Below are 23,971 nucleotides of genomic sequence, written 5' to 3'. Positions count from 1 at the left end.
TCAAGTCAAACAGCAATCCAGAACCAACCAAAAAGAGAACTGGTAAGCCATCAACAAGCACTAACAGCTGGCATTAATAAAACTGGTTATTCATCAGTTCTAGTAGTAAAAAGATAATACTTCCAATAGCAACAGTTCTTTCTACTACTGAAATGCAACTCTGACAGCGCTCATTTAGGGCCTCTTCCTGCCAGCACTGCACAAGTAAGATACTGACTGCAGGCTAAGCCCTCGGTTAGGAAAGGCTCTGATCAGAAGTTGGGGAAGCTCTATTGGAACCCTGCGGGATTACTGAGACCCCCAGTCAGCAAGGTCTCATGAGACAAAATGTAATTTTATATTACACCAAGACCCAGTTCCACAGTGACAGCAGCTGTTGTGAGTTGCTAGCAGGTCAGAGATGAGTTCTCAAGACAGGAACATAAGCTTTATAGAAGTCAGGAGAGATTGGGGGGGGGGGGATTAAAAAATTTCCTTTTAACTAAAATGACATGAATATCCACCACTGCTTTACAAAACCCGATTCTCACTACTGTCGCACCTGTTGATCTTTGTGATTTAGTCCCAGACAAAGCTTTATGGGAAGTTTAGTTCCTTCATGAGGAAGTACTGACAGATCTAAATGTCACAAGTCACTACTAACCCCTACTAAGGTGCTACAGAAAATCTCATCCTCCACCTCAAGTGTAATGATCTCTGTCAGAAACAGGGGAAAAAAAAAATCTCCCAATGCTGAGCAGCATCCGGGGGGGGGGGGGGGGGGGGGGGGAAAGGAGGAGGGGAACTGACCTACAGGAGCACTCAACTGAAGCCGTGAAGGGAACAGTTAGATTGCTTGGCAGAGGATGCCAAAGGCTCTCAAGTATCTGCTTCAAGATGGAGGATGAAATGGTGTCACTGACTCATGGAGAAATGCTATGGTCAGTCCTTGAGGAAACTGATTGCTAGACATTCATTCAAATGCCCACTCAGTGATGCTACTTGTGAAGTATCATATGTAATACTCAAATTACCATTAGCAAGTATTGTACTTGACGGTGCTGGAGCCAGAATAGGTAATTGTGCAGAATGTCCCACTATGGGTATTCAGAATGGACTATAATGGCTGGAAACAAAGTGAAGAGATCCTACAGAAAATTCAACTGTATGGATCAGACCAAAAAACTTATTGGAAAACTGTAGAAAAGACCACAACCCTGAAATTCCAGACACTGGGATTAAGATGCATCTTTTGAGACACTGCGCTGCTTAAGAATCACATTTTTATGTTATTGTACAGAATCATGCATTTGTGTAACATGACAGATATTTGCAGATATACATGTAAATGCAAAGCTATTGCCTTCCTTTTACATTTCTGTCAGTAAAGCAGGCTAAACAATCTCATTTGGAAGCAAACCAAAAGCAATTCCTAATTTGAAAGTGATGAATGAAAGTCTATGCCACCAAACACGCCCCACTACTTCTTCCCATCACCCCAGTCTTCATCTGAATTAATACTATAAAATGGGGAAGCAGTCCAACTGAATGAGATCATTTTTCTGTTCCCAGTTCTCTCTGGGCAATGAAGCATTCTTATCTTCATGCCAAAGGGATCTCATAAGAATAGCTTCAAGAGGCAAGCTCAAGCTCACCTTCAGAGAGAAGCCAGAGGAAGTTCTGAGGCATTAGCGGAAATTAATCTTCCAATTCTTAGACAACCGTGACCATTTCTCTCATAGTCCTCCGGGACTAACTCATTGCTTTTCAGATAACAGTACCCAGCTGCTCTCTCCTTAGAGCTCTACCAAATCCATTTGTTTTCAGATTTCTGGAAACTAATTCCATGCAACTAATATGCATGTTTCACAGGCAGTGGACGTGACCTATAGCTCAAAAGTTTTGTGTTTATGTGCAGCCTCAAACAATAACTGTGTGACCCTACAGCCAACTTTGCCTCTCCTCTTCATACTTTTGTGGGTCAATGAAAGGCTTGTCAATGGACCGGATCATCAGCTCCCCACAGTACACGCATTCAGCTGCCACAATATCATCGATGTCTGCCTTGATCTGTTCCCGACTCTGCTGTCCCTTCCCCAAGCTAGTGGCATCTGTGTCCTTGGGACGATGATGGGCTTTGGAGGGCTGGCTTGTGGCTCCCAGCTTCTTCTGAAGGTCTTCTAGCTTAGCTTGCTTGTAGGCAGGCAGGTTTGGAAAAACTGCCTGGAACAGACAGTCATAGTGGAACATGTGGCCGCAAAGAAAAAGATAGAAAGGGCGGTTTAGGAGTGGAAAGTCACAGGCTGCACACTTTTCCTGAGGCTCCACAGAGCCATATTTGTTTCTCATCTCCTGGATGTCCTCCCGGATTCTCTTGGCACTCTGTGTAGCTTCCTCCATCTCTCTCTTCAGCTCCTCAATGTGCCTGTTGTAGTCCTCCAGAGAGTTGCAAATAGCCTCCTTGAAATGGTCGATGGTGACAAAGTCGGGGAAGAAGGGCAGGACATCTTCAATCTTTAATAGGTTGCAGCTAGAAAGGCAGGCCATGGCCTTCTTGACATCCTTCTCTTCCTGGACCACGTGGCGAGCAATTTTCAACCAGAGCTTCTTCCGGAGTTCCTCATCCTCTTCAGGGAGGTCTGCACAGGACTTTGCTAAATCCACATCCACCTGAAAATTGAACAGAACAGTAAGGAAACAAAATTACGATTTCCTCTTCACTTCCCTCTCCGTCATAAGAGCCCACTACCAATACAGGAAGGACACTGGTAAGAGATCTCTCCATTATGTCAGCCATAACTACAGCTATATAGTTGATATGCCCACTTGGCTGTTCGTATGTCAGCCACATCCTCCCTCCCCGAGACATTCACTGCCAAAACAAAAAGGTGTACATAGTAATTTTGGATCACTGAAGTGTGATCTAAAGAGTCATTAGGGTCCAGGAACGCAACAGGAAGATCTAGCTCTCCAAAGCCACTAATGACCTTCGACCTCCAAGGTTGACAACAATGAATTAAGTATCCACCCTCATACAGCAGGCCCCAGTTACACATTTTTGACCTTTACCAGGCTGGAGCATTTATCTCCTCTACAGTATTCTCTATACTCAGAACGTAGGATTCTGCAAATATTTTGATGAACTAAACATAGTAAATGTCAGCATTTTAAATTGTACACACTGCACTGTCACCATTCAGAACCTAAGTTACCTCTACACTAATTTAAACTTTCGACAAGATTACCAACAGGGATAAACTCATTTAAAGTTTTTCTTGCATTCTTTTTTTTAAAATCAGGAAATTAAGAATCGGGTGGGGTCCTCAGGTCAGCAGAGCTGGTTAGCAACAAGCAGAGTACCCCAGAGCAGGGACTGCATTACAGAAACCATATCCCCCCACCACAGTCTCTTTCACTCTCCTAAGATTATGGTCTGCGAAAGTCAGATGTCCATTGTAGGTATCTGACTCTGGCTCAGGCTAAGGAACTGTTTAATTGTGGTGTAGACATTTGGAATCGGGCTGCAAGCCTGAGCTCTGGGACCCTCCCACCTCACAGGTTCCTAGAATCTGGGATCTAGCCCAAGCTCAAACATCTACACCACAATGAAACAGCCCCTTAGCATGGGCCAGAGTCAGCTGGCACGGGCCAGCTGATTTTTAATTGCAGTGTAAACATACCCTGATAGAGCAATAGTGGAAGCTCAGAACTAAGTTAATAAAGTGACAGACATTTCTTCCTATCTTGGGGCCTTTATAACCCTTTAAACACACTAGCCAGCCTTCTCACCCCTTCCCTTAAAGAAGGGAAAAGCTCTCCACTACTGGAGCTTCAAGAACAAATAACTAAGAGTACTAAACATAGTAGCACACACCTGCAGGGCTAGATCCACTGCTTCCTCATATAACTCCATCACTTTGTAAACATGGACACAGGCTCGGTGGTGTCCATGCTCCGCACACAGCCGAAGCGCATACTTCAGGTCATAGTGGATCCTGTTAGGGTTGGTTCCTGCTTGTTCGAGGTATGATAGCAGCGAGTCTGGCCTACACAAAGCATAGAGGGACAACAGGTAGTTGTGAATGGCTTGCTCCGTTTCCTCCAGCTCACACACACAGAATTCCATGTATCGAATAGCTTCACTGATCTGTTGGGTGCTCCCACTTTGGCTGTAGTTGACGAGGGCAGGTATGAGCTTCCTGGCATCCAGTTTTGTGCCCATAGAGATCCAAGCATCAACCACCTTCTTGGGGATGTGCTGGATCAGGACCGGAGAGAACTTGTAAAAGAGCTTCTCATCTCTGTGTCTGGTAAGGACAGTTAGGGCTTCATCATAGTCATCGTGCTGGCAGTGATGGGCTACCACTCTCTCATAGTCCTGCATAATAACTGAAAAATAGACCATGTGTTCTGTGTCCCCATGGCTTGCTAGCAACTCATAGATGGAGGCTCGGTTATTGAACAGGCACTCTTTGTTTCTGGGGCTGCTCAGGAAGCTGCAGAACTTCTCCCGAGTCTCCTCATAGAGATTCCTTTTCGAGGTGTCCCCTTCCAGAGCACCTAGCCGATTCAAGTAGAGCTCTGTTAACCAGGTGGTCAGCAAAGTTGTCTGGGTCTTTTCAGAGGACTTTAAGCTGGCCAGTTTCTTGAGCAGAAACTCCATCAATGCCTCCTCCTGCTTGGCTTCAATGAACTTAAGGGCAATCTCTTCAAAGTAGTTCTGGGTCAGTGCATAACACTTGGCACTATCTAGGTACCTCTTGTTTTGGAAGGAGTGTTCTGCCTCTCTTGCCAACACAATATCCAGGCACTCAGGACGGTCTTTGCAGTACTCTTTGGCCAGATCAAACTTGTTAATGTTCATGTACATCTTCCACACATCTCTTGATTCCCGTTGTACGTGGTAGCGGAATACAACTTTCTCCGTGTGAATCCAGATCTGCCCAACTGTGGGATCTTTGATCATGCGCTTCAACGAGCCAAACTTCTCCAAGAACAGGTCTTGGAAGACAACCTGCCCATTCAGAGTGCACACAGCCTTCACTCTGTCAGGCAGTAGCAGCAGGAAGTGGAACTGGGTGAGCACTATGGAGATCGGCTTCTTAGCTGCCACGTCTACATCAGAAGGATATTCCCAGACCCGTTCATCACTCAGAATAGAGTCAGGCCGTCCATAGTCCAATGTACCATACAAGACACCATTTCCCATCATCCAGGCAAAGGAGCGTGGGGAGGAGCGTAGCTTTGGAGTGTAAAATGCTATTTCGCTGTAGCCAAAGCTGGCTGGGAACTCTCGGAAGCTGGGCAAGTGGTCTGCATGCATGCCAAACACGAAGGCAAAGCCCTGCTGCTCCGTCCCCTCAGGCACTTTGCCAACAAACTGGAATAGTCTCTTACGAGTAGTGGCAATGATAAAACATTTCCCATCGAGCGCTCGCTCTATTTCCAGACAGCAGACGGGGGTCGGCCCTGCCTCCTCCTCTAAGGAATAGACCAATCGGAAATACTGGTCCGGATTAGTGCTGAAGAGACTTCCCTCGCTGACAGAGATCTCAGCCTCATATATTTGGCCCTGGGCTGTCCCCACCAAGATAGGACCAGTGTTAGTCTCTGAACCCAGAAACTTGTTCCAGCCCACACTTTCAATCAAGTGACCTTTCCAGCGGGAAAGTGTCCGCACCTTCTGAGCACTTCTGTTCAAATACAGGCATTCACTAGTGTTCAGTGCAATCACAAGGTGAGATCCTGCAAAGGCATATAGCAAGAGAGAGATGATTAATGGGTGCAGGGTTAAAGGAACAGTGAACAACACAAGCCAGGCAGCACCACTACTGCAAAGCAAGACTTCTGGTTGTTCTCAGAGTCATGTTAGACAAAACATGGAAATCAAGTTCCTAGAGTTCCCCCAGGAATTTGAATTCATAAGAACCTGGGAATTGCCATAATGGATGAGATCAGTGGTCCATTTAGCCTAGTATCACAACTGACAGTGACCCCAGATGCTTCAAAGGAAGGTGCAAGAAACCCTATATGAACAACTCTGGAATAAATGGCCCATAGAAAGTCCAGGCTGCTAATTGTTGTCATTAGGTTTTACATTTTATAAGTGTTTCATCCCAGCTAGAGTTAACTGTGGATATTACAATTATAATCCTATTTAGAATTCTAAGCTCCTGGCCTCCCAAGGCCAAAGGAGGCAATGGGCTCCAAAAATTAGATGTACATCATGTAATGAGAATTTTTTTTTTTAAACCAGTTGTAATAAGCTAGCTCAAATCAGCCCACATCTGTCAGTGAAGAACTTGGACAGTGGTTCATATGTAAGGGGTGAGGCACGGTACTCTTTCTCTAACACTTGAGTATTAAATAAGCAGAGTCCCTGGACAATAATTAGGTAGTCTGAATTCATTCCCCAGGTGGACCACATACTCCTTCCACACAGAATAGAAACTGGAAGTCTTCCTTAATTAAATGCTTGTTTAACACAATTATTGCATTTGTTGTAAAGATTAAACAGCATTTTGCATTTTCCCCTACACCGTCACCTCACCTGTGTGGTCCAAAAACATCTTGTAGACTCTGGCTTCATCCTTGCGTCCCAGCTCTACCTGATTAGGTTCATCTGCCTTGCCAAGATCAATCCTGCATGGAGGAACGACAAAGCAAGTTACCAAGCGGCAGGAGGAGCCCATGTAACTGTGGAAACAAAATTATACCTTTCTCTTTTACAAAAGACCATGAATCTGCACCTAGTTTAGAGACAGGGTTTCCAAGCAACCCAAAAACAGGCTGTGAAGGCTTCAGGTCTTAAATAGTATGAGTTACCTGAAAAGCGTGTCTCTGCCAAGGCTCATACAGAGCTGGTTACAGGAGACCACAAGGCTGTTAATTTTCTCTGGAGGAGTGAAATCAATCCTTTGCTTGTTAAATATTGGAGTCTCCTTCTCCAGCCGAGCATTCACATACCCTAGGAAAAGTAAAAATACAAATGTAGTTCAGAAAAAGAGACAACACCACAATGTAACCTAAAACAGGGAGCAGAAACAGGGAGGGCTACAGGGAAGTGAAGCGCTCCATGGTGTGGAATCATGGGGAGTAACATCTATTCTTTTCCCCAGGTGTATGTTTGGAGCTACAGTACAAGTTTATTTTCCCATTCTGCCACAGTGCAGCAATTTATCACATGGCACTAACTTGAAAATAGACACAGCAAACTCTGAAAACTCTGGAAGAAACTGCACATTACAACTTCACAAAAGCTGATGAAGAGGATGACATAGGAAAACAAATGGTCAACTATTGGAAAATCAGGTTATTTGTTAAAACACTGAAAAGTGGGCATGGTGCTGTACAAGATGCTAACATAGATGGTATCTGTGCTCCAGAAAGTTTACAGTCTAATGAAAGACTCAGAAATCAGAGGTGGCATTAGTTTAAAATGTTTCATTTGGGGAGGATAAAATTAATTCCTCTCTTATTCAGTCTAGCATCCGTCACACAAAAGAAAGGGCAGAAATTGAAATTATTCAAAAGGTTAAAGATGGCTAGATTTTTCCATAAAATTAATCATTTAATTGCCATAAAACAATTTAAGATCAGTGACTGCAGGCAATACAGCTGGAAGTCACAGCTAGATCAGTAAAAAAAAAAAAAGTTTCAGAATACTTGTATAATGTTTTACATCCACAAAGCTCAAGCACTTGATAAAGATGAAAAAGTACCGTTACTTCAATTTTACATTTGGGAGAAACTCAACCATGGGGTTCAGTGAATTGACTGAAGTCACACAGCTTGCTGAGATTAGCACTCAAGTCTGGTGAGTACCAGAATCAGTGCCCTAAACATGAAGCCACAACACTGCCCAACAAAAGCCAAAACTAGGTAGAACTGCCTTCCAATTTCATTACAAACTGAAAACTTGAGCCAGTGTGATCCAGTTCCTGGATCTTTTGGCAAACCTGGATTGAATTTCAAGCAAGGCTAGGACAAATTAAGATTTGGGGTTTAAACCTGGCAAATGTGGTCATTGTGTCAGAGTTGCACACTGCATTTATTTTTAGGTCTGCTGAAGCATGAAACAAAGTGAAAATCAGGTGTGTGTGAACTGAAACTGGGAGTTAAAGGAGTAGAAACTAATGTCTTTCATATTGTTCTAGTCACAATGCTGATCTAAACTAGAACCACCACCACTCAACTATTTGGTTTTAAAGGCTCCACTTACATACTTGGGGACCACCAACCTGGCTAGCTTGGGAGACACCAAATTTAGATGGTGGCAGATTACTAGACAGTGCGGTCTGGATAGCAGGTGGGAGGAGAGAGTTTTACATAAGCAGCATGACAACATTCTGCTACAGAAACTGGTTCAGAACAGGCTTATAGTTTTGTTTTAGTTCATAAAAGCTTTAAGTTTTAAAGCAGGTGCAGTGACCTCAAGAGAAGGCCAAGCACTAAGACAGTGAAGGGAGGAGGGTGAAGGACTAGCCAGGGCAGCGGGATGGGAAATGTATCCATTAAGATGGATAGGCTTTTAACACCACATAGCAGGGTGGAAGAGTGGCATGACTGGTTTCATTTTTCTGAAGCCGGACAGGGCTCAGTTTTCAGAAGCTTAGGACAATCTAGAAGCACAGTTTCCATGCCTAAATTAGGAGAGCAGCATTCAGAAGCTGCCCATGGTGGATGGACTCTAGCCAAAAGCCACTGAACTGTAAAATAATGTGATATTCACATGGAATAAAACATGAATGACACTCGTTAGTAGAATCCAGGAGAAATATGTATGTCAACAAAAAGATTGTATCACAAAGCTCTCTCCACATTAGTCCTGTGATACAAGTTTTTCCCCTGCCTGAATTTCCCATGCCTCCACAGGACACGATGTAACCTCCTGACCAAGAATATTGCATTCCTCTAACAGAATGACCAGGCTACCTCAGGCTAGACAACAAGAAAGGACTGGTCATTTCTGGTTCCTTTCCTAGGTTAAATTTACACCAGCCTCCCTCCATGGATGGAAAAACACTGGCTCCACAGGGATTTCTAGGACAGTTATATCCATGTAGTGAAGTTAGCCTGGGAAAATCTTCACTTGCAAAGAATTTACAAGGTACACAAGGTTACTCCTGGGGGAATTCTGCACCACTGTGCATGTGCAGAATTCATGTTCCCTGCAGATTTCTTTTTCCTCCGCAGAAAATACATTCTGCAGGAGAGGTGCTGCAGTTATGCCTTTAACCCACCAGGAGCTGCTGTGGTGCCAGAACAGAGGACAGCTGCTCACCAGCCATAACAACCCATAGAGAGGAGGACAGCCTGTATTCCTCACAGCGTCCTGCCCACAGACAGGTGAGAATGCACATATGGGGAGGGAACACAGACAGAACAGGGCACATGGGGCTGCTGGGGGTCACAAACTGGGGTTCAGAAAGGCTAGTGGAGGGACAGGGGCTGAATAGGAGTGGGGTTGCAGGGCCACATGGGGACAGGGTGCAGGGACATAATTCCTCCCCCCGCCCCCGCAAAAAAATCCCTGTTCCATACTTCTCTCACCCACATCCAACAACCCTCCAGGTTCAATCCCAGGCTCCTTCCCAGCAATTACTTCCCTCTCACTCAACTCCTCCATTACCCCGACTCCCCCAAGCCTTTGCACTGCTTCTGAGAGGTGCAGGAAATATGTTCCTGTATTGTAGTTTGAATGAATTATTACTCAAAGTTCTGTATTAATACACCTAGGAAAGAATATATTTGTCAAAAAAAATAATTCCTGAATTTTTTTCATTGTCTGAATTGTTACAGACATACTTGCTGACAGGTATTTTTAAATAAGTTACCAAAATAATTGAAGCTGACATGATTATATTGTATTATTCTGACAAAACATGAAGAATTTTAAAATACTGTGTGCAGAATTTGTATCTTTTTGGCGCAGAATTCCCTCAGGAGTAAAAGATAGAACACGGCTGCTGGAAACCAAGGCCACTGGCTGAAGCAGCCAAACAGCATGGCATAAAATTAAAAACACAGTGTAAAAGGAGGGTTAGAAGACCATTTGATTGGCAGGATAGGATTCTGTGGTCAGCCCAGCACAGTAGAGGCAGCAAATGCTCTGCTGCCATGTGGCAGGGAGCAGAGTTTAGGCCTAGAGCTCTGTAGGCTAGCAGGGGCCTGGAACAGCACAGGGAAAGCACAAGCAGCGCCTATAGCCTTGTCCCTATGCTATTTTCAGCAACTCTCCCACTGCTGGTCTAACACCAGCATAGCACAGTTACTGGCTAGAAAAGATATAGCACTAGTGTAGACGGGCTGTCCACATTTATCACTGCATCGTCTAGACCTGCTGCAAGCACAGTCAAATGACATGGAGACAAAAGTGTTGGCACCTTCTCTACCATCGCTCTCCCCCTGTTGCTGCACTAATGCTAGTTCAATAGTGGCACATGCAAAAAATAGCAAGCTTAGAGGTAGTCGAAGTGTGCGCATTGGAAGAGATGGGAAATAACTTCATGCTAATTATGCAACACCTCTTTTGGGTAGCACTTCATTAAGCCTTTGTCTATACATAGTTTGACCATCCATTTAACTAAGTCAGCACCCCCCTGCTGTGGGCGCTTATTTCAGGCTGAGTGTCCTATTTTGTTTTGATTAAGTCAGCGAGGAACTGATACAAGCAAAATTGAAAAAGGACACTTATCCTGAAATAAGAGGGTTCATAACTAGTGGTCATACGGATTCTAGTTATATTGGTGCTCAAATTGCGTGTAGACCACGTAGGGTTACCAACTTTCAAGGGTGGAGTTTCACTCTGATGGGAAAGTGATACAGCCACCCATCACTGAAAAAAGAAAAACATGGAATGGAGGATGATCAAGGCACAAGAATCAAGCCATTAAAATGAGATCTCTAAGTCACATTAACTTAGAGTCAAGAGAGCCAGAAAAAAGTGAATTGCCCATTCAGGAAAAAATAAGGTTGTCTCAGTCAGACGACCAATGAAAATCTAACTCAGTAAAGAAAGGGACAGTTTAGCTTTTGGATGGACGGTTTTACTGATTTAAAAGCAGTTTTATTTAAAATTATCTATTTTGGATCCCTTGAGAGATTACCTGTTACAATGCACTCAGTTGTATGTGCACTTCAGTCGTTAATTTGAGATTTGTAATTAGTGATCTTCACCAGAAGGGGAGAGATGCACTTTTTTAGCCTCTGTTCCTCTACACAAAAAGCTTGGGTAGGGTTCAATTGGTTTTATTCCATCATATATAGTTTCTCCTGACTTGGAACATGAGAACTAGTTTTGGTTTGGAATCTCAAGCCCAATCCTCTCAAATGTGCACAAACTTTTTTAAATGCACTTTACCTATCTGGATTTAGGATTCTAAATGTTGCACCTTCATTCAGATTTCTGGGTGAACCTGCTTTCTTTCTACCTCCCAGAGGCTGAAACATCTGGAGAAAGACAATGAAATAAGATCACTACCAACTCCAGCCAGGTGTTTTGGAGTAAGGCAGACCATTTCATATTGGGACTTGTAGAACCTGCAGTTTGCACTTCTGCCATCCCCAGTCTTTGCTCTTTTGGGATCTACATCTTTCTGAAATAGCATCAGTAAAAGCATAGCAGTTTGGCACCACTTCAACCAGCTTAACACCTCCCAAAATTTCAGGTACAATGTTATGGTTTGCTCTTATGTGGATGTGCTTTACATAAAGCTATTACTTTATTTATTCCCCAAACCAAGCTGCTGAAACTTTAGCTCTGTCTGCAACTGCAGCCAACCGATTTACTTTCAAATCATGTTCAAAGCTACAACCGGAACCCTGAAGGGACACCCACAGATTTTAAAATGGTGATGAACATGGCTGCATCTCAACTACACCTGCAGTTAAACATGGTTCAGCTGCCCCCTTTGCTGACCAGCGGTGACTCCAGGCACCAGCGCTCCAAGCGTGTGCCGGGAGCGGCAAGCCGTGGGGGGCGCCCTGCCAGTCCCAGTGAGGGCAGCAGTCAGGCTGCCTTCGGTGGCATGCCTGTGGGAGGTCCGCCGAAGCCGTGGGACCAGCGGACCTCCCACAGGCATGCCGCCAAAGGCAACCTGCCTGCCGTGCTTGGAGCGGCAAAAAAACTAGAGCCGCCCCTGTTGCTGATACCCATTTGTCAGCAACAGGTACATTTTTAGTGAAGACAGAGTCTATGACAGGGGTGGGCAAACGACGGCCCGTGGGCCGGATCCGGCCCCTCAAGGCTTTGGATCTGACCCACGGGATTGCCCCCTGTGGTGCCGTGGGCCTCGCGCCGCTCTCAGAAGCGGCCGGCACCACGTCCCCGAAGCCCCCAGGCGGGGGGGCCGAGAGCTCAGTGCATTGCCCTTGCCTCCAGGCACTGCCACCTGTAGCTCCCATTGGCCGGGAATGGGGAACCACGGCCAATGGGGGCTTCGGGGGAGGTACCTGGAGGTGCGGCAAGGGCAGAGCACGCGGAGCCCTCCGCACCCCCTCCTCCAGGGGCCGCAGCGCTTCCTGGAGTGGCGCAGGGCCGGCATGCAAGGCATGCCACCCCGGAGCCACTTTAGGTAAGTGGCGCCGGAGCCCGAACCCCTCCTGCACCCTGCCCCCCAACTCCCTGGCCTAAGCCCCCTGCCTGCACCTCACACTCCTCCTGCACCCCAACTCCCTGCCCTGAGCCCTCTCGTACACCCCACACCCCTCCTGCACCCCTCCCCCCCTCCTTGAGCCCCCTCATACAGCCCACACCCCTCTTCTGCCTTAATCCCCTTCCTGCACACCGCACCCCCTCCCAGACCCCAACCCCCTACTCCAGTCCTGAATACAATTTCCCCACCCAAATGTGGCCCTCGGCCCAAAAAGTTTGCCCACCCCTGGTCTATGATAACTGAAAAACTACTAAAGAGATGATATTGCAGGAGTCAAGAGTGAGAGCAGAGAAACAGGTAAGGAAAGGAATTGTTAGCCAAACTCTCTTAAAACCATTCTGCTTTAGTTAACTTCCAATTAGCACCAAAATAATTAACATTGGGGGGCGGGAGGGAACCTCTGTTAGAGGTTCGGAACCCTGACTTCAATTAAACTTAAGCAAATAAAGGTCACAAGCCATATTTTAAGAAATATGAGCTTCAGTGTATGGACTATGTTTAATTTGTTCTCTCTGTTTATCCTTTTTAATTTATACACAACCTGGTATAATTAAACTTTTCCCACAAATATGCACCATACAACCCTGCTTACCTAGCAGTTCCAGATGATACTCAAAACCTTTTGATAGATTAGGATTCAACTAAGGTGGGGAGCCAGTCATAGATACTTTCAGAAGCTTATGCCTGTAGATTTTTAACTCAGCAAAGAGATGCCAACTTTGCAGAGTGGCCAGCACTGAAGTGGCAATGCTAGATAGAACATAGTCTTTTTAAAGCTAACTGGGTCTCGTATCTAATTCAACCTTATAAAGTGGCAGTACGGGAACCACAGGTGAAACTCAAGTTCACTAGTTTGATTAATAGGGGATGTACTACATAATTGCCCCTCTAGCTAGTTACTCCTCATTCATATTGCATAGCTGGCATAAATATACAATAATTATGTGATGGGTTATGTTACAATTACATTACACAGGTGGACATACATAATATAGGTGCCAGCACTTCACAAAGCATGGTATAAAGTTTCAAACCAACACAGATTGCTTTCATGCCACACTTCTGAAGTAGTAACCATACCAATATGAAATCAGCCCGTGTGAATTACACAGCCATTATACATGTGATGAAACCTATGTTGTCTGCATCCAGTATGTTGGAAAGTTTCCCTGGGCTGGGCAACTAACACGATGTCACTAAACATCATACATACAACACGTTTAATAGTTTCTATAGTCACTCAAGTGCCTCAAAAAGGAAAGTAGCAAAGAAAGACTAAAACTGATTAAAAAACAAAGTCAAGAAGTAAGTGGCATAGACAGGAGGCCTCCTGTGAGACACTACTGCCACAAATTTGGATTGACAAATGGAGAAGCAGTGGTTAGAGCTCATCCCAAGCTCATAACTTTAAAACCATTTCACATTTTCTCTTTTGCTACATACACAAGTGCATTCATACAGCACAGTGGTATTTTAGGATTAAGTCATTTTCCACCCCACAAAATAATTTCACTCTAAATAGAAATTCCCTATAGTCAGAATTTCAATTGCAATGAAGCAATTTGGGACTGGCATCCTTCTTCCTCAAACAGTTTTACTCTATAACCAAGTTCAAGCTAAGCTCTAAACATAGGGCCCTACCATGGCCATGTAAAACGCTTCACAGACCGCAAAATCTGGTCTCCCTCTATGAAATCTAGTCTTTTGTGTGCTTTTACCCTATATTATACAGATTTGACAGGAGAGAGTCTAATGTTTCTCAAATTGGGGGTCCTGATCCAAAAGGGAGTTGCAGGGGGGTCATAAGGTTATTTTGTAGTAAGGGTTCCAGTACCGCAACCCGCCCTACAATAACCTTGTGACACACACACCCACACACACACACCCCTACACACACAACACTCCTTTTTAGGTCAGGACTTCTACAATTACAACAGCATGAAATTTCAGATTTACTTATCTGAGATCATGACATTTGCAATTTTTAAAATCCTATGACTTTGAAATTGATCAAAATGGACTGTGAATGTGGTAGAGTGCTATCTATACACAATGGAGTATCTCAGAAGAACCTATGTACTATAACATTGTGTTCATAGGTTAAGTATACAGATTTCATTTGTGATTACAAAAATACCGTACACATCTTCTCATTTTTTGTACTTCAGCTATTAGCAAGGCTTCCATTTGCTAAACCTAATGTAAAATTCATTTCCTAGCAACTGCCTCAACATGAAGTAGTAATAGCATATATCCAATGTGCACCCAGAGACAGTCAGAACAACATCACACAACAGAGTGCCCTCTCTACACTCTAGCCTCTATCTTTGGTACCTATAGTTATGAATTAAGGCCCTAATTGTCCCCACATAGAGAAAACCTGGAAAGATGGGAACACTGAGAATTCATTCAAAGTACTGCATGAATGATGATAATTTGCTCTTCTATAGTATCACCATAGAATCTGAAAATACATTACAAACTAAGCCACACAACTATCCATGAGGTATTATTACACCCATTTAATTAAAGGGGAAACGGCAGCAAGGAGGGGTTATTTGCCCTCAGTGGTACAGGAAGCCACTGGCAGACTTGGGAACAAAACCCAAGTCTGACTCTACAACCCTATTTAACCAGTAAGATCACAGTGCCGCCCAGCGCCTGCCAGACTCAAGTCAACAGGGCAGTAACCTGCAGGCCTGTAATGTTTCTCAGTGTTTTTTTTTTTTTGCTTGCTCAAATCAGACGCGGAGGCGGGCTTTGTGGCCCAGGAGCAGTTCTCACGCTCTGACCTATATAAATGATCAAGTGGACCCAGGCCCTTACCGGAGTGCGGGATGCCCACGTTGCCGCGGCTCTGCTGCAGGGAGGCAGAGCGGGACAGGGAATCTTCGTACTCATCCAGGATGGAGGCCATGGTGCACCTGCCGCCCCCTCCCCAGCCGGTCCCGGGGCCCCGCCACTCACTCTGCTCCCTCCCAGGAGACACCGGGCACCCTCTCAACTCATCCCAATGCAGCTAAAGGGTTAGACACAACACCCTCCCTGCAGCCCCCGGCCCCCGGCAGAGCGGGGCAGCAACTCCCCTCCTGCAGCCCCCGGCAGAGCGGGGCAGCAACTCCCCTCCTGCAGCAGGCCCCAGCGGTGGGAACTCCCCTTCCCTGTAACCGATCCCCCCCCTCCGGTCTCGCGTTTCTTTGCTAGGAGCCCGGTCTCCCCGACCCCCTCCCGCCCGGCTACTTCCGCAGCCGCTCAGCTGACCCACCCCACGTGACCTGACTGCTTGCGGGCCTCCCCGCTTCCTGTTTCCGGGCGGTAGCGCGGCTGCGCGTGGGGCGGGGCGTGTCCCTCACGTGCCCTGAGCGGGAGGTCGCGCGCCTGTCTCTGGCCCAGCTCCGCCCCCCGCCATTGAGTGTGGCTCCGCCCCCAGCCTTCACCACACGCCCACCTAGTCGGGCTGTCGCGACGTCGGTCCTGTGGTTCGCGCCAGCCCTTCTCCGTGTGATCGCACCTGTCACTGACAGTGCCGCCCTAGGGAGCCCCCGGCAGGCGTGCAGGGACTGCACTTACACCCCGATCGTGCGAGCACTACACGCTGCTCCAGCCAATCACCGATACCGCCCTTCTCGTCGCTAGCCGGGCCAACTCTGCCTGGGGGGGAGCGTCTCATCCCAGTGTTCCATACAGGGGAACTAGGGTGACCAGGTGTCCCGATTTTATAGGGACAGTCCTGATATTTGGGGCTTTGTCTTATATAGGTGCCTATTATCCCCCACCCGCTGTCCTGACTTTCACACTTGCTGTCCGGTCACCCTAAGGGGAACAGGCCTGGCATGTTGCCTAAAGACAGAGCAATCGCACATCGGCTTGAATATTAGAGCTCAGGAGTTCTCTGGCCAGTGTTTCTCAATGGGTGGGCAGTGGCCCTTAGGCAGGGGGCTCATATAAGGCAGTCAAGGGTTGTGTGTCCTTGAAAACTGTATAAAAATCTAAAGCAAACTCTTAGGCTTGCTCCCCGATTCCCAGTGCGTTTCAAGGTCAAGTGTTCTCTGTCAACCCCTAGAAATATACAAATAAATTAATTATATAGGCTTATAATTGATACATTTTTTACTCTTACTGTATAGTAAGTGTAAAAGGGTCACAAACTTTTCTTTCAAATATGGAGTAGCCAAATTGAAAAGGTTGAGAAACATTGATCTGTCCAATGCCACCTTAGCCAATAAGAAAATGCTTTTTAATGTAAATGACTCTGATTAGGCAAGACAGGTGAAGTAATATCTTCTATTGGACCAACTTCTGTTGGTGAAAGAGACATGCTTTCCAGCTTACACAGACCTCTTCCGGTTCCATTCTGTTCTGATGGTAAACTGCAGTCCAACTGGATTAATACAACTCATTATTTTAGATGTTTTTCTCCCTTCTGGACCCATCACTTAATTTTAGCATTAAAAGCTGAGTTTAAAAATACCAACCACCTTCTACAATATGTTATGATAGTAATTTAGAGATGGGCCCAAACTTGAACCTCATAGCAAACCCCATCACGTTTCATCATTGTGGGGTGTTTGGATTTCAGTGCCTAAATCCAAATCCCTACTTATGGTGTTTTGGTTCTTGATCAGACCCAAACTGGAAGAGGTCTATTTTCTTATTTTGGTTTGGCTGACAATAGCTGAATTTGTGAGATTACGGTCATTTGGGGCTGAAATCTCATGAGATCTGTTTGTCTGATTTCAGTGCTGTTAAATTGGAAGCCAGACCTTAGCCTGGATTTGAAATGAAACTTCAGCCTACACCTAATCCAGATTCTGAACTAAACACCCGTTAGCCCATCTGTTATTCCACCTCCAGTGCTTATTCAATTAACTTACAAATGTTTTAAATAATTATATTATAGTGCTAAATTCATTAACTCAAGGTTTACAGACAGGAGTTGTTTTTAAGTGGGTAAAAGCATGCAATGCATTTTTCAGTAGTTTTGTGTGTTCAGGAGTTCGTGGACAATTAGGTGACTCATTTTTGCAGGGTTTTGCCAAAAAACAAAAAAAGAGAAAAGAAAACAAAAACAAAAACATAAACTTTCTCCAGCAGGTGGCAACATGCACCTGAACAATGAAGAACATGCATCTTCACAGACACAGAACCATACTCATTTCTGGTGCAAGTTACATAAGGGATGAATTTGACCTCCAATCTTTGGCTTGAAAAAAAAAGAGACTAGGACTAATATCTATGCTTATTTTGGAGAGGCCTTTAAGAAAGCATTTTTGTAGATAAGTTTATTTGTATTTCATTTGCATTTATTCTGATTTAATATTAAAATTAATGCAGAATTTTTATTTTATTTATTCATTCATTGCCTCTGTATGAAGCTAGAATGACAGTGCATAGCGCAGCCAAGCAACATCTGTGCATTCTTCTATGTCATCAGTTTTAATTCCAGGAAAGATTAGAGAGGGTCATTGATCCTGGGACTGGGAGAACTATGTGCTAGTACTTTCTCTGTATGCTCCATAAATGTGTTCTGTGAAAGTCCTTTAAAAATCAGACATCCCCATTAGCCCAAGTACTGTACTAAATATGATACACAGGGGCTTAAAATGTTTTTATTGCTAGTGAACTCAAAAAATAAGCAATTCCTATTAATTGATCAAGGAAAATGTAAGTACAAGCAAATATTAGATTTGTCTTCCTTCTTAATTTAAGAATATAGAGAACCAGGTAATTTATTTGTGGCTTTCTGGCTCTTTGTAGGTTGCCAATGGGGCCCTAGCTGTCACAAAATTTGGGGACCTCAGTTTAAATCCACTTGTGGTATACAGTATGTATACAAAGAGGATCTGATTCACCCATGATTTGCACCTTATATAATTGTTCATGGCTCTGCAAAGTGAGTCTAAAATGCTGGCAAAAAAGAATGGTTGCATTTTACACCCACTTTGCAATCACTATTTGCAGATGTAAATGACTATACAAGACACATGGCAATGGAGGATCAAACCCAGGATCTCCTCTTCACCTTTTTGTCTATGGAAATGGTAAGACATCTTTCCAGAGTCCAGGGGGATGTGCAATGAGGTGCCTGACATGATGCATGATGAATCAGCATTAGCTGTCTCTCTCGTTAAAATAATTATTCTGAAGGTGACTGGTGAGGAAGATGTGTGTGTGTCTCAGCTCCTCTAGCAGGTCTCAGTTTCACAAGGTCTCATTTACCCTGACAGATCTGTCTCACCACCTCTGCATCTCTCCTAGCCTGCACTGCCAGCTGTTCTGCCCTGGTATCTTATAGCTTCCTCTTTGCTTTCATCATCTTTATGTTTCTTGTTTTCCCTGTACCAGAATCTATCACCTATAGTTGTAACTTTGTACTTCCTCAGAGAGTTGCAGATATGTGACCACAGTGCACCCGTGTGTACTTGCAGTTGCAACGAGTCTAATTGAATGTGACTAGACAAAAGTGAACGTAAAGTTTACTCAGTAGCTGGTAACGCTTGCTGCCAGTGGTTTTTAGGAATTCCTCTCTCACTCCAGAAGGAAGAAACCCAGGTATTTTTAAATCTAGGCTCCACTTCATAGCTAAACGTGGGCTCTTAATAGTGCAGTTTGAATAGTTCAATCAATTTACAAAAAGCTAAAATGTGAGAGTGAACAGGAGTATTTGTAGGTATGTCTACATGTCATTGCAGCTGGGACTGGGAACATATCTGCCAGCCTGGATAGATAGACATGCATTAGCTAGGGTTGCCAATCCTCCCAGATTGGTCGGGAGTCTCCCGGAATTGGTCTCAATCTCCTGGAGGCTACTGAAAACAGTCTGGAAGATTTTAATAGGCCACTAAAAGTCCAGTGGCGCAGCAGGGCTAAGGCAAACTCCCTTCCTGCCCTGACTCCACGCAGCTCCCAGAAGTGACCAGCACATCCCTCTGGCGGCGGCCACGGGGTTTCTGCACGCTGCCCCTGCCCCAAGTGCCGACTGCGCAGCTCCCATTGGCCAGGAACCGTGGCCAATGGGAGCTGCGGGGTTGGCGCCTGTAGGCAGGGGTAGGGCGCAGAGCTGCCTGGCCGCCCCTGAGCATAGTAGCCAGACATGCTGGTCGCTTCTGGGAGCCGCCAAGGTAAGCACCGCCCAGCTGGAACTTGCACCCCTCACCACCTCCTACACACCAAGACCCTGCCCCGTCCCTGAGTCCCCTCCTGCACCCAAACTCCCTCCCAGAACCTGCACCCCCTCCCACACTCCAACCCATGCCCCAGCCCGGAGCCCCCTCCTGCACTCCAAACCCCTCAGCTCCAGCCCAGAACCTGCACCTCCTCCTGTACCCCAATCCCCTACCCCAGGCACAGCCCAGAGCCCCTTCCCACACTCTGGACCCCTTGGCCTCACCCCCCAGCCTATAGCCTGTACCCCTAGCCCGGTGAAAGTGAGTGAGGGCAGGGGAGAGCAAGCAAAGGAGGGAGGGGGGATGGAGTGAGTGGGGGCAGGGCCTCGGAGAAAGGGCAGGGCAGGGGCGTAGCCTTGGGGAAGGGGGTGGGGCAAGGGCGTTTGGGTTTGTGAAATCAGACAGTTGGCAACCCTAATTAGTTCTGCTCGAGACAGTGTTAAAAATTGCAGTGTGACTGTTGCACCGTGGGTGGCAGCATAGGGTAGCTGCATGAGTACAAGCCCACCTGACTCCTTGAGTGGGTACACTGCTATTTTTAGCCTGCTTGCTGGAGCAGAGCTAGTGTGTTTGTCTACCGGGCTGGGAAGCACGCTTCCAGCTGCCATATAGACATACCCTAAGGGCTCAACACATATAGGACCTTGGCATAACAGATTCCAAATATTGTAAAGATGCCCCTTTATCCTTATACTTAGACTTTGTCCTTAGATGGACAGCTCCACCTGTAAAGCTGGCTACAATAATTAGAATCTGAGGCTAAAACCAGTGTTTTTCTCCTAATTAATATGTTTTTGTTAATAATAGGATTATATGCCTCTATGTATCATTTTGCTTGGCACCCTTCAGAACTATTCACTACTCAAATGTGGAAGTCGAAATATCATTGTAAACCTGTACTCACTTTAATGCAACAATTTTGTGTTAATCTGAAACTGCAGTTAGTAGTCCAGCCCAAGCTAGTAATGACTGATGCTGTTACTATATGTAGTCTATCTGAAATGTGTTTGGTCATCTCAGTTCAGTTCCTAATGGACAGGTCTCCGCATCACAAAAAAACAACAACATTGCAGTTGGTACTAATAAGCATTCTCAGGAGAGAGGCCAAGAATAGCCCTTGTGACCAAGTTACTCCCCCCAGCCCCACCCCCAAAGAGATTATTTTTGCAGGCTAGGAATGAAGCATGTTAAAGAGACAGCTGCCATGGCATACCTGTTGTGTTGAAAGAGCACATAAATCTCCATGGCTATCAATCCCGTATCTCTTGTGAACTGGGATGTACTTTCATTACCAAAACGAACTCTTAATTGAGGGCAGGTTAGTGCTATTGTATGAATCCTCTCTCCATCGCAGAGCTGTACCTAGATTCTCAGAGCCAGATAAGACATGAGGAAGAAACCTGTGGCAGTTGCCCTGTTTCTTTCACACAAATTAATTGCTTGGTAAAGGTAGTTTAAAAATAATTTAAACAGGAGAATCAGGGCATCTCACCCCATGGAGGTGAGTGTGTCCTCAGTCAACTGTTGTCAGAAATCTGACTACAAAGAAGGGAAGTGCTGACACACACAGAAATATAAGATTTTAGGAGAGGGGATTTTCTATACTCCCAGTGAGACAATTCATCTTCCTATAGGAGACCCACTCATGGGTAAACAACAAATGGGAAACAAAGTCTGCCAGGTCCTTTTCATCTCCTCCTTCTGCTGCTGTTGTCACTTTTGCTAACCCTGAGAAATTCACACGCCCTCTGATTTGCATTCAACTTCTTCCTCTTTCTGGGAAGCAGTGCCAAATCTTTCAGAGCTGAACAGCTCCCATAGTGTTATCTCATATTTCAAATGTGTGCTAAGAAACCACTGCAGGGACTTTGAGCACATGAAACAATTTGTTGCATTCTCTCTCCTTGCTATGGCTTGGTGCATGTACATAGCAGTACCGTTTCTCAAAGCAGCATTAGGAGGAGCCACATGCAACACACCTTAGAGTATTGACTGTACCATGGCATTCTGGGGCTCCGGAAGTAGCTGACCCATAGCCTGTGTTTGGACGAACCTTCTCTTAAAATCTCCCATCAGCAGAACAAATACACACACGAAAGCTTATGCTCCCAATACTTCTGTTAGTCTCAAAGGTGCCACAGGAGCCTCTGTTGCTTTTTACAGATTCAGACTAACACGGCTACCCCTCTGATACATAAGAGACTATAATGTAGACCAACCACTGCCATTTTAATCACCATATCATCTAACCTGACTCAGAGCAGGTCTAGACAACACAGTGGTTAAAACACTGGCAGCAACTTAACTATACTAGCTACCATTGCAATGAACAGAGCTGTGCTGGTGAAAATGCAATGGTGGGAGATTTTAAGAAAAATGTGTGGTTAGAGATGGCCATACTGCCCAATGTTGTTCCTGGGAGCAAAGGCTTTTGGGTACTTTCCAAACCTGGAAATGTCTATGGATTTTTCCATCGCTGTAGTAAATCCATCCCTTCAAGCAGTGGTAGTTAAGTTGACAGAAGAATTCTTCTGTTCACCTAGCTGCGTATACGGTGGGAGTTAGGTCAACCTCACTACATTGCATAGGCCCAGGGTGAAATTTTTTATAGACGAGAATGATGTCACTTGGTTGATTTAAGTTGTAGATGTAGGCGAGGTCTTAGCTGGTAGCACTCAGACTTCTAGTCTAACAAGCTGTCGGTTCAACTCCCAAATCAGGACTTAACCCCATATCCAAGGTTGATGGTGCAATCTTTGTCTGCATTGGTCTTTTCCCCTCAAAATTTCCCACCATTCCTATAACTTGTTCCTCTCCACTGGTGGTATAACGGGGGGTGGGGGGCTAGTGCTGTTAAGATACCAGCACTTTTGCCACTGAGTCTCCTCCCCTCTCTCTGTTTGTTTAGTTGTCTTTTTTTAGATTAGGAGCTCTTCAGAGCAGGGATTGTGTCTTCTTCTCTATTTATAAAGTGCTTAGCACATTGTGAGCATCACTAGAAAGGAATAAAAAATGCAAAAATGGGAAACCAGATTGGAAAGCCCCATGCATGTCCATAGAGCTATGAAAATGTTTCACTGCTTTTGCCAGAATGTAGCAACAGTTTCATCTGTGTTAGACAAGCTGGGCTCAGTTGGTTCTAAGCACACAAAGTTACCCAGTAAGACATGTGGTATGCTCTCTGTCTTTCATTTGTTTTCTATGTTGCCATGCAGTATTGTCCAAGGTTGCAGCTCCTGTACCTCTATGGAAATCTTCTTCAACAATCACAGACTCTCCCTGAAGGAGCCACTGGCATTGGGCTTAGAAGTACGTTATCACTATTTCTTTTGAAGAAAAAATAGTTTTGAGGGATGAGCGAGCAGGGACCTTCTTTTTGTTCTGTTTGTGCAGTACTTAGCTCAATGGGATCCTGGTCCACAACTGGGGCTCCTAGGAGCTGCAGTAATGCACATAATAAATAATAAGCACCAATAATAATCATCATCATTAGGGAATTAATAATGCACGACAGAGCCTTTCACCTGGAGGATGCTGGCTGGAATCCAGGTCAGATTGGTAGTGATTGAAAGTCAGTGCCATCTGATGGCTCTTCAGTGGCCTTTGTGAGGCCAGGTCTACACTATAAACTTACATCGATAGAACTACGTCACTCAGGGGGATGACACACTTATACCGACCTAACCCCCGTGTAGACAGCACAATGGCGAAGGGAGAGTTTCTCCCATTGACGTAGCTATCGCCTCTCATGGAGGTGGATTAACTACACCAACGGGAGAAGCTCTCTCATTGGCTTAGGAGCAACTTCACTAAAGCACTACAGTGGTGCAGCCGCGCCTCTGCAGCACTGTACGTGTAGGCAAGCCTTAATATGCGTTTGTTGGTCTCCATTCATTTCCTAATGAACAAGTGTCCACATCACAAAGCTCCACTGCATTTTGTACTAATAGGCATCCTTACTTGAACATAAGGAAAGATTCTTGGACTGGAGACTGAAATCCCCTCTTGTTCCCCTTCAGAACAGGGTAAAGGCACCTTGGGAAGGCAATGTGGAAAACTTGCATTGCCACTGCTTTTGCTGTACCTGTTCTGAGCGTAGAAGACTTCACCCTGTAGGGCTGTCGGGCCACCACCTTTCACCAACACTGAAGTCACTGAAACTGTAAGCAA

The 23,971-nt window shown here is 45.3% G+C and overlaps 1 protein-coding gene across 1 annotated transcript; it reads right to left on the bottom strand.

The window, feature by feature from the left end:
* Positions 1 to 778: 778 nt before the first annotated feature.
* Positions 779 to 15,672, bottom strand: VPS18 (VPS18 core subunit of CORVET and HOPS complexes). The gene is made up of 5 exons (XM_034769084.1): positions 15,462 to 15,672; positions 6,805 to 6,946; positions 6,530 to 6,621; positions 3,854 to 5,724; positions 779 to 2,649 (listed from the first exon to the last, which is right to left on the bottom strand). The coding sequence occupies exons 1-5, from the start codon at positions 15,550 to 15,552 to the stop codon at positions 1,921 to 1,923; spliced, it is 2,925 nt and encodes a 974-aa protein (XP_034624975.1). The 5' UTR covers positions 15,553 to 15,672; the 3' UTR covers positions 779 to 1,920.
* Positions 15,673 to 23,971: the final 8,299 nt, after the last annotated feature.

This window comes from Trachemys scripta, chromosome 4 (assembly GCF_013100865.1).
Source record: "Trachemys scripta elegans isolate TJP31775 chromosome 4, CAS_Tse_1.0, whole genome shotgun sequence".
NCBI classification, from domain to species: Eukaryota; Metazoa; Chordata; order Testudines; family Emydidae; genus Trachemys; species Trachemys scripta.
This window is presented reverse-complemented; position numbering and strand designations above follow the sequence as displayed.